Source organism: Nematolebias whitei, chromosome 15, assembly GCF_014905685.2.
Source record: "Nematolebias whitei isolate Nwh7 chromosome 15, NemWhi1, whole genome shotgun sequence".
Taxonomy (NCBI): domain Eukaryota; kingdom Metazoa; phylum Chordata; class Actinopteri; order Cyprinodontiformes; family Rivulidae; genus Nematolebias; species Nematolebias whitei.
Genome location: NC_056512.1, coordinates 40,457,939 through 40,467,978, shown reverse-complemented (window position 1 = coordinate 40,467,978; position 10,040 = coordinate 40,457,939). Strand labels below are relative to the sequence as shown.

Here is a 10,040-nt window from a genome sequence, read left to right as displayed (position 1 = left end):
AAGTCCATAATCAACAATCACATCTCATGGAATTACATTTTTACATTTCTTCATATGCCATGCTGACAATACTTATAAAGTGTTCAACTATCCACTTATTATAGAAAGGATCTAAACTCACTGCAAGGATGACAAATGTAAATAGTCCAATTTTCCAAATAAAAACTTTTTGCTAATTTGAAAGCCTTCAGATACGAAGGTTTCCTTCTTAGTGAAACCAAAAAGCAGTAAAGATTTAGTTTTTATCCATCCATCATCTTCCGCTTATTCCAGTCGGGTCGTGGGGGCAGCAGCTTGAGCAGTGAAGCCCAGAGATCTCTTTCCTCAACCACCTCTTCTTGAAGGACCCCATGGCGTTCCCAGGCTAACCGAGAGATGTAGCCTCTCCAGTGTTTCCTGGGTCTTCCCCGGCGTCTCCTCCCAGTCGGACATGCCCAAAGCACCTCCCTAGGGAGGTGTCCAGGGGGCATCCTTACCATAGGTGAGGGGAGGAACATAGACTGACCGGTAAATGGAGAGCTTTGCCTTACAGCTCAGCTCTCTCTTCACCACAAAGGACCAGTACAAAGCCCGCAATACTGCAGATGCTGTACCAATCTGTCAATCTCACACTCCATTATTCCCTCGCTCGTGAACAAAACCCAGAAATAATTTAACTCTTCCAGTTGAGGCAGAACCTCACCCTCGATCTGAAGAGAATGATCCACCCTTTTCCGGTTGATTTAGTTTTTATTTTTCAAACAAACCAGTGACGTTGTAATTTAGGTTTGTAGAACAATCTAACTTTAAGCCCATAAAGAAGAGTGAGCTTTTGTCACAATAATAGTTACAGCAACCTAATGTGTATATGTAGCATTTCTGCAACTCCTGTTTGCAACGTGGGATAAATAAGTTGGGTTCATAATAAATCAGACTGAGTCGAAATCACTTCACTCATGAGTTGAGCAGAGAAGCCACAGCAGCTCCTACAATGAGCGCTCAGATCTGTAACAATATATCTTCAGTAAATTAATTCTTAACTGTTTTTATGACCCAAAAGAAAAAATCCAAAAACTATTTTCTATTTCAGTACAGAATAAACAACAAGTAGAAATTTTTGTCCAATGTGTCGTCTTTATTGATGGTCAAAAGGATTTAACTTGTTTTTATCTGTATGATGAAGACTGATTTGGTCACTGAAGCCAATTCCACACTTCAGTTCTCTTCATCTAAAAAGACAAGGACAAGAAATCAGTCAAACAGAACAATACGGTGATTTTCAATAAATATGTATAATCCCTGCAAAAGAAACAGATTTGATCTAATTGTATTCAAATGTTCAGTTCAAAGGTACGTGTTTAAACAAAGCCCTAAAAATCTACTCATTTAAAACATTTGAGGCAATTTAGGAACCAAAATGCAATATTTTTACTGGCAAATATAAAATGTGTTTTAAATCGGATTAAAATAACCACTTCATCGTTAAAGTTTATCATTTATTCATAACCACTTATACCCACTGAACAGAGAATGGATTTATGTTGAATAAAGTTGTTAGCAGTTTAAGAAACTACATTTCTCTCTGGACTCAGTTTTCTAATCACAAATTTGAAGAAAGGCTTCGAGTTCTGCTGTTTGCTACTAAAAATAAATGCCATCAGCTAACAAGCTAACAAACTGAACTACTCATGTGACTTCTGATGGCAATATATATATATATATATATATATATATATATATATATATATCAGTTAAGCTGCATGTTTTCCACTTTGAACTTGAAAGCTGTACAGTGAGGAAAATAAGTATTTGAACACCCTGCGACTTTGCAAGTTCTCCCACTTAGAAATCATGGAGGGGTCTGAATTTTTTATCTTAGGTGCATGTCCACTGTGAGAGACATAATCTAAAAGAAAAATCCGGAAATCACAATGTATGATTTTTTTAAATAATTAATTTGTGTGTTACTGCTGAAAATAAGTATTTGAACACCTGCCAATCAGCAACAGTTCTGGCCCTCAAAGACCTGTTAGTCCTCCTCTATAATGTCCACCTCCACTCCACTTATTATTCTAAATTAGAAGCACCTGTTTGAGGTTGGTAGCTGCATAAAGACACCGGTCCACCCCACACAATCAGTAAGACTCCAACTACTAACATGGCTAAGACCAAAGAGCTGTTGTATTATGAAATTCTTTATCAAAGGTTCGTGAACGATCGGCACATATTATTCAGACGAAGGAAAAAATGACACACACACAGACTGTAACTTGCTAGAATAATATTTGTCATTTATTAATCTGCCACAAGAAATAACAGCCAAGCAAAAGAGTCATGTACACTCTTAACACACAAATTGATATGAGTATCCCTCACCGTGACAAAATGATCGGGAAGCCTTTCGATCCAATGACAGGAACTCAATCACACTGCCTGGCACCCGCGCTGGTCCAGAGCAAGACTTCTAAAAATTAAGTTGCCTGTCACACTTCCTTTATACCATTTCCCTGACCGGATCGCGTGAGAGCATTCAAAAACAAGTTTGATGGTTTCCAGAACAACGGATGAAGAGCTGGTGATTTATTACAAATAAGGAGCACGGTGACCTCAAGGCGGGCCAAGACCCTGAAGTTAGAAATACTCCTTAAACTTCCTAAGAGGAAATACGCACTCCTCCATCCCTCTGCAAACCATCAAAGAATGTCCCAAATATTAACAAAGGCAACATAAATCATTCCCCCCTTTGTCTCTGTGACATGTTAAACAAAGTACAATCCCTAATATGTGAATAACACGTTGTATAAGTGTGTTTAAATAAGTGTAATATAGGTCTAGATTGGCATAAAAGCATTAAAATAATAATTTCTATATCATTCCACCCTTGCTTTTATGGCAATTTTAGACATTTAATTCTGAATAAGTAACACACACAAAATATATATGTTTGAATTGGCATAAGGGCAACTTCACACCTTATAAAACATATTTTTATATCAGCTGTCCAAAGACACAAGAGACAAAATTGTAGACCTCCACAAGGCTGAAAAGGGCTACGAGGCAACTGCCAAGCAGCTTGGTGAAAAAAGATCAACTGTTGGAGCAACTATTAGAAAATGGAAGAAGCTAAACATGACTGTCAATCTCCCTCGGACTGGGGCTCCATGCAAGATCTCACCTCGTGGCGTATCAATGATCCTAAGAAAGGTGAGGAATCAGCCCAGAACTACATGGGAGGAGCTGGTCAATGACCTGAAGAGAGCTGGCACCACTGTTTCCATGGTTACTGTGGGTAATACACTAAGACGTCATAGTTTAAAATCACGCATGGCACGGAAGGTTCCCCTGCTTAAATCAGCACACGTCCAGGCCCGTCTTAAGTTTGACCATGACCATTTGGATGATCCAGAGGAGTCATGGGAGAAAGTTCTGTGGTCCGATGAGACCAAAATAGAACTTTTTGGTCTTAATTCCACTCGCCGTATTTGGAGGACGAAGAATGATGAGTACATTCCCAAAAACACCATCCCTACTGTGAAGCATGGGGGTGGAAGCATCATGCTTTGGGGGTGTTTTTCTGCACAAGAGACAGGATGACTGCACTGTATTAAGGAGAGGATGACCGGGGCCATGTAGTGAGAGATTTTGGGGAACAACCTCCTTCCCTCAGTTAGAACATTGAAGATGAGTCATGGCTGGGTCTTCCAACATGACAATGACCCAAAGCACACAGCCAGGAGAACCAAGGAGTGGCTCCATAAGAAGCATATCAAGGTTCTGGAGTGGCCTAGCCAGTCTCCAGACCTAAACCCTATAGAAAATATTTGGAGGGAGCTCAAACTCTGTTTCTCAGTGACAGCCCAGAAACCTGGCTGATCTAGAGAAGATGTGTGTGGAGGAATGGCCCAAAATCTCTGCTGCAGTGTGTGCAAACCTGCTGAAACACTACAGGAAACCTTTGACCTCTGTAACTGCAAACAAAGATACTGTACCAAATATTAACATTGATGTTCACAGGTGTTCAAATACTTATTTTCAGCAGTAACACACAAATAAATTATTTAAAAAATCATACATTGTGATTTCCGGATTTTTCTTTTAGATTATGTCTCTCACAGTGGACATGCACCTAAGATAAAAAATTCAGACCCCTCCATGATTTCTAAGTGGGGGAACTTGCAAAGTCGCAGGGTGTTCAAATACTTATTTTCCTCACTGTATCTACGATGTGCTAACCAGTAGAACCAAACAGTACATACAAAAAAAACTATGAAAAAACCTAAAGGTTTAACAAAAAGACAAAATGATGTACCTTCTTCTTCCTCATCCTCTTCCTCGTCCTCTTCCTCCTCCTCTTCATCAGAGCTGAAGGTCCCTTCAGGCAGGCTGTACACTCGAATTACTTGCTGTTTAAAGGAAATGGGAGTACATCAGCCCATCGGCTCCAACAGCTGAACCTGTGGTTCCTGCGGTGACTCACCTTGTTGGGGTCCTTCAGGATCAGGTACTTGCCCTCGTCCAGCTTGCGGCAGATATCGATCACACAGCGGAGGATTCCCCACGCGTTCTCCATGCTCAGATTTATCTGGCTGGCAAACTCGTTGGGTTTGAACTGCTGGGTTCCCAGGATGACGTGGCGAGAAGAGTCCTTCACGTGGTACCGAGACACGTACCTGAGGAACACACAACCCACAGTCTGCTCAGAATTGTTGCTCATTAATCACAAAAGTTCTGATCCATCCCTGGTACCTTTCAAACGGTAACTGTTGGGTGGTGGTACTTACCCCAGCTTGAGGTACTCGGATCCAGCCAACATGGCGCAGCAGGTCCAACGAGCCAGTTTGTAGCTGTTGTTCTTCAGCTCAGTGGCCAAAACAGCTCCTCTCTGAGAGTCCAGCTTCTGACGCCAGTCCACTCCGTTACAATACTAATGATGAAAGAGCACAAAACAAAAACACAGATTATATTTTAGAAACTCCATAATCAGGTTGACCGCTGTGAAAATAAATCAAAGTGGAGAAAGAGCATTTCCTGTGAAAATGCAGATTGAACACTTAATGACTGAGTTAATAAGCCCAAAAGTAGCAAAATGCTAGCTCAAAGCAGTAAAATGTTAGTTTAAAGCAGCAAAACTAGCTAAAAGTAGCAAAATGCTAGCTCAAAGTAGCAAAATGCTAGCTCAAAGCAGTAAAATGTTAGCTAAAAGCAGCAAAAGCTAGCTAAAAGTAGCAAAATGCTAGCTAAAAGCAGCAAAATGTTAGCTAAAAGCAGCAAAAACTAGCTAAAAGTAGCAAAATGCTAGCTTAAAGTAGCAAAATGCTAGCAAAAAGTAGCGTATACAGCCTAAACTAGAACAACTTTGCTGAAGCAGAATTTAAATTGAACAATGTTTTTAAAACAATTGAAAAGGGCTCAATATGTTTCTATGGGGAAAATATTTGCAAAATAAAGTTAAATATTTAAAATACTAAGAGTCCAAACAACATATAAAGCACAAACGAGAAAACATTGTGAATGCTAAATCAACATTCACGGCAAAGACAACTCGGATATCCGGTAAACACAATTTCAACTGCACCATCAAATCTAAAGTCTGGAAATCATTAAAATTTTAAAAGTAGATTTGACTGAATTCTGATTAAATAGAGTGGAACCACAGCAGAGGTGAAAACTGTTGAGGTGTGAAGACTTTTTTCCAAACACAGCTTGGAGAGGTCAAAGAACATCACTGACTACCTGATTAATAATCTTACAGTGTGAATAAGAGACAACTGTGATTCAAGCGGTGCAGCTCAAACCAATAACTCTAAGGAGTTTCTGTAGCTATTTTAGTGGAAGTTCAACAACGTGTATCCAAACTGACGATATGTAAACTGAAACAACATTTGACAACATTTCAAGTTCATTTTACAACCTTTTATCTTCAGGACGGTTGCTAATCATCTTTCTGGAGATCAAAACCACTCTTTGTCTTGTGCCCTCTTACCCTCGAGTCCCACTCGTTGAGGGTCTTGACGTTGATGAAGGACACTTCTCCGTTAGCTCCGGTCATCACTCCATCGTGCTCACAGCGGACGATCAGGTCGATGTCGTCTCCCAGCTTCCAGTGACGGTACCTGAACCCAAAGACAGTTTATCAGTTTTTATATTCAGTGACAACAGAACGCTGGTGAAGAAACAGAGCCAGAACACAGAGCCGACCTGTAAGCTACAGATGCCACCTCGCTCTTGTCCATGTCTTCTTCCACAAAAGGGTTGTGATTGGGGAACTTGTATCTCTCTCCACACTGAATACAATAATATACAAATACTAAATAAAGGAAACACTAATCAGAACGGAGTAGACATGGGATTGGATCTCACCATTCGTAAACACTGCTGGCTGAAGTTGTGGTTGATGTACGTTGCCTCCATCGCCAGGTTACGAGGAGAGTTGAAGGAGTTGCCCTCATCCTGCGGAGGCTCGTTGGCCGTCTCACTCACAGTTAGCAAATCTAACCGGAACAATTAGATTTAGTTCAATTGGTGAAAAAATACAGACTAATTTCTGATTTAAAAATGCAACATGTCTCAACATGCTCCTTTATCTGTTTACATTTGGGATAAAGCAACTCATGGGACCTCCTTATGCACTGATGTAACCCCACACAGGCGGCTGATATTTTACCTGGATGTCATGAGGTTTATATGTAAAGGCGACTATAATTTACTGCAGAGGATTACAGGGTGTTGCATACATGGATTATTTCTTTAATTTAATATTTGTTCTGATTGTAATTGACTCTGTTGTAGTCACAGCAAGATTTATGTTGTGCCAAACACAGAACTGTCTTGAGCAGCTTTATGTTGCCTTATAATTAGACAACGCACCATGAAGTTTTATTGTTAAAATCTTTTCGTTGCTTTAACGCAGAGGTACATAATTAAGCGTATTACAAGATAATTTAACATACATGCAACACAAATGGACGAGCTTTATCAGTGTCAACAATAATACAATTCAGATGTCTGAATGTACTGTAAATTTTACATGTCAGTGGTTCTGTTGTCACACTGATCTGACAGCCCTGTGCATTACCATGAGGGGGGACTGACAGTTCGGGGTGCATATAAAGCAGTCAGGCATGAAGGCACACTCAGAGCTGACCACTTGCAGCTAAACTGACTGCTGACAGGTCTGAACAGCCTGTTGGTGTCAAATGTGTTTGTAAAAGCAGTTTCTAATGCCTCACCAAAGTCAGAGCTGTCCCTCTTGTCAAAAAACAGCTTGTTGCCGACTCTCTGCACAATGATGTCCCAGGAGTTGACCGAGCGCGTGCAGCACATCAGCGTGGCAAGGATGGCATCAGTGGCAAACACGTTACCCTGCGTCTTCGCCAGCTGGAGAAAAAACAACAAAAAAAAATTTAACCTTTGGCCCCAACCCCTGAAACACTAAAGGAGCCCACTTTGTACAGGACTCTACCTTTCGGATGACAGGGTCATCAGTGGTGGTAACAGTATGGAAGATCCTCTTGATGCTTTTCAGCTGCTTTTCGTTGCGGGTGGTGATCCGATCAAAAGCTTTATCGTAGTACTCCAAAGCACCACAACACTCGCTGCAAGAACGAAGAAAGAATCTTTACTATTGTTCATATTTTCCTCTAATAACGCATTCAGCTTCACCTACATGTCAACAGGGTCAGCAACCTCCATATATCTCATCTTCATCAGCCTGGGGAAGTCCATCTCCTCCTTCACCTCCCAATCACTCCTAACCTCCACAGAGGAGTCTCTGGGCTTCAGCTGGGCCTGGAGGTGCATCAAGTCAATAAGAAAGAATTCTCAAACAAACTATTACCAGAATACAAAAGTTTGAAGGGAGTAAAATGGATGTGTGGGATGCAGCACCATCTAGTGGTCATAAATGGTACATAAACTTTGTAGTTCTCTGCCAGTGCTTAATCTGTTTTATGTAAACCAGAGAAAAAGCTGACTTTAATGTTTAAACTGCAGTGAAAGCTTCTGCTCCTATAAGTTTTTAATATTTACAAATAAATAAAAATATAAACATGTAACCTGTAGTGTTACCACAGTTTAAGCATTTAAAATATTTACATGTATTCAGCTGGGTTTACCCACCTTTGAAAAGTTTGAATTTAAATGAAGTTATCACGATTATTTTATTAAACTAACACTAAAAATACTTTATTAATAGCTTTAATTGATTTTTACTGTTCAGTCTTGTTTGATTTGCAAATTATAATATCACAGAATGCAGCTCTAATTTCTCAGGTGAGAAATACCTGAGACTTCTGGTCCCATTTCTGACGGACACCAAACTGCTTCTGGAACTTCTTCTGCAGACGCATGCGATCCCTGAAAAGACAAAATGCTTACTGGTGGATTAAATCCAAACCTTTACGGATTAAAAAGTGCAGATATTATTTCCAGCTGGGATTCTTTGTTAGACTCAGATTGAGAATCTCACCTCTCCTTCTGCTTGGCGCTCTTTGGAAGCGTCTGCAAGTTGAACTGAGTCAAGTTCCTACGGTCCTTGTCTCTCCTTAGGTTCCTCTGTGGAAACAAACCCCATCCTGTTATTGATGATAAAAGCTACGATACTCATGCCTAAATTAAACTCTTTGACAATCTGCTCTACCTGAGCAAACCTCATCCTGTTCCTCTGGTAGGCAGTTTTCTGGGTCTTGGCAGTGTCCACCAGCTGAAAGCTCGTCTCATCCTCCTCGTGAAAGTAGGCATACTGACTACCACCTCCAAACTGAGAGGAATACTTATCTGAAAACAAAAACAGGACAGAGATATAAATGCTGTGCAGTGCACCTTTTGAGTTACATTTATTTTGATAACATATTTTAGGTAAGGTAAATCCAAACAACCTGAGCCTAAATAAGTTCACCAAGGAGCTACATTTCAGACATCTGTCTCACTCACTTGTGTATCTCTTGTCTTGGTAAGTTGCTCCGGTCCAGTCAGCAACCTGATGGACCAAAAACACATGTTAGGGAGGAAAAAATAAAATAAAACTAGGTGATTTTATTGGCGAACTTAAGTGAGAACAAACCTTTCCCAGACGGTCTCCCTTGCTAAAAGGCTGGTAGGGCATATCTTTAAACTTCTCTGGAACTGCACACGGACCCCATCCAGACGGGTTGTCCTGGATTACAGGGGCGTGAAACTTTGCCATGACCTACAGTAAAAGTAGAAAAAGGAAGGAAACATTAATGTTCTTTTTTCCCCAAATAAGTTGAAGCATAGTGCAGCAGTTCTGGCTGTTTATCTTTTATACAAGGGTCTCAGGTTACAGCAGCACTGATCTCTTCAGCAACGCACTAAAACAATAATGCATTGCTCAGATTGCGCAGTGGGCTAATCATCATTGAACCCTACATTACATTATGGTACAATCGCAAACATTTAAGTGTTACTTTTAATTATTGATAGTCAATAAAACAATTAGCATAAGAGGTAGGTTGCATTATTTTAAGTGGTCAGTTTAAAGTGGGTTTGCCTTGTTAGTCAACAAAAACTGCAATTTAATAATAAATTGGGAAAAAGTATACAACTCATACAGATTGTTTAAATTGGTACTTCACAGTCCATGTTTTTTTTTTTTTCAGTTTGGAGTCTCAGAACTCGTCTTGATTTTATCTACTTCTTACTTTCACAGGATTTAAGACTAAAAGCATTTGAAAACTTGCGTCTACGTCAGTTTTCAGAAAAAACAATGTTCATTAATTTTTAATTTGACTGGGAAAACAAAACAGACAAGTTTTCATGTCTTTTTTTTAGTATTTTGTCTGACGGTGGCCTCGGCTGAGGCGGGTCATCCTGCCAGGTGGCCCGCTACAGAAGCTAAGCTAACTAGCCGGAAAGCTTCAAAATCCTTCAGAAGTTTCTCTAAAACGTCCCTCATAACACTAAGAAATGCGACCATTTTTCACACAACTGTACATACTTTGCTGTAAGCTTACTGTAAACGATGCAACCTTCAGCTGAATCTTTAAATCCAGACGGTTCTAACAACGATGCAAAACCGGACCAAGGGCCGGTGTGAGAGGAAG

At 40.2% G+C, this 10,040-nt stretch overlaps 1 protein-coding gene across 3 annotated transcripts; it reads right to left on the bottom strand.

Annotated features, from left to right (window-relative positions):
- Nucleotides 1–1,091: 1,091 nt before the first annotated feature.
- eif3d (eukaryotic translation initiation factor 3, subunit D) lies at nt 1,092–10,040 on the bottom strand. Of its 3 annotated transcripts, none has more exons than XM_037688690.1 (16): nt 9,935–10,040; nt 9,041–9,166; nt 8,911–8,956; nt 8,618–8,754; nt 8,447–8,532; nt 8,262–8,334; nt 7,646–7,767; nt 7,442–7,574; nt 7,209–7,356; nt 6,340–6,470; nt 6,178–6,263; nt 5,963–6,092; nt 4,761–4,903; nt 4,457–4,649; nt 4,289–4,382; nt 1,092–1,208 (listed from the first exon to the last, which is right to left on the bottom strand). In XM_037688690.1, exons 2-16 carry the CDS (start codon nt 9,161–9,163, stop codon nt 1,195–1,197), a joined length of 1,659 nt encoding a protein of 552 aa, XP_037544618.1. In that variant the 5' UTR covers nt 9,164–9,166; nt 9,935–10,040; the 3' UTR covers nt 1,092–1,194. The 3 variants fall into 3 exon arrangements, with proteins under 3 accessions (XP_037544618.1, XP_037544619.1, XP_037544617.1); XM_037688691.1 differs by having other exon boundaries at nt 9,041–9,169; nt 9,951–10,040; XM_037688689.1 differs by having other exon boundaries at nt 9,951–10,040.

What these genes read in the sequence shown, in the direction of transcription:
- eif3d (XM_037688690.1), bottom strand. Translation starts at nt 9,163, where the DNA reads ATGGCAAAGTTTCACGCCCCTGTAATCCAGGACAACCCGTCTGGATGG. An exon ending in AGCGCCAAGCAGAAGGAGAG is followed by an intron (nt 8,335 to 8,446) that starts GTGAGATTCTCA and finishes TTGTCTTTTCAG; the next exon opens with GGATCGCATGCGTCTGCAGA. An exon ending in TCAACGAGTGGGACTCGAGG is followed by an intron (nt 4,904 to 5,962) that starts GTAAGAGGGCAC and finishes TTTCATCATTAG; the next exon opens with TATTGTAACGGAGTGGACTG.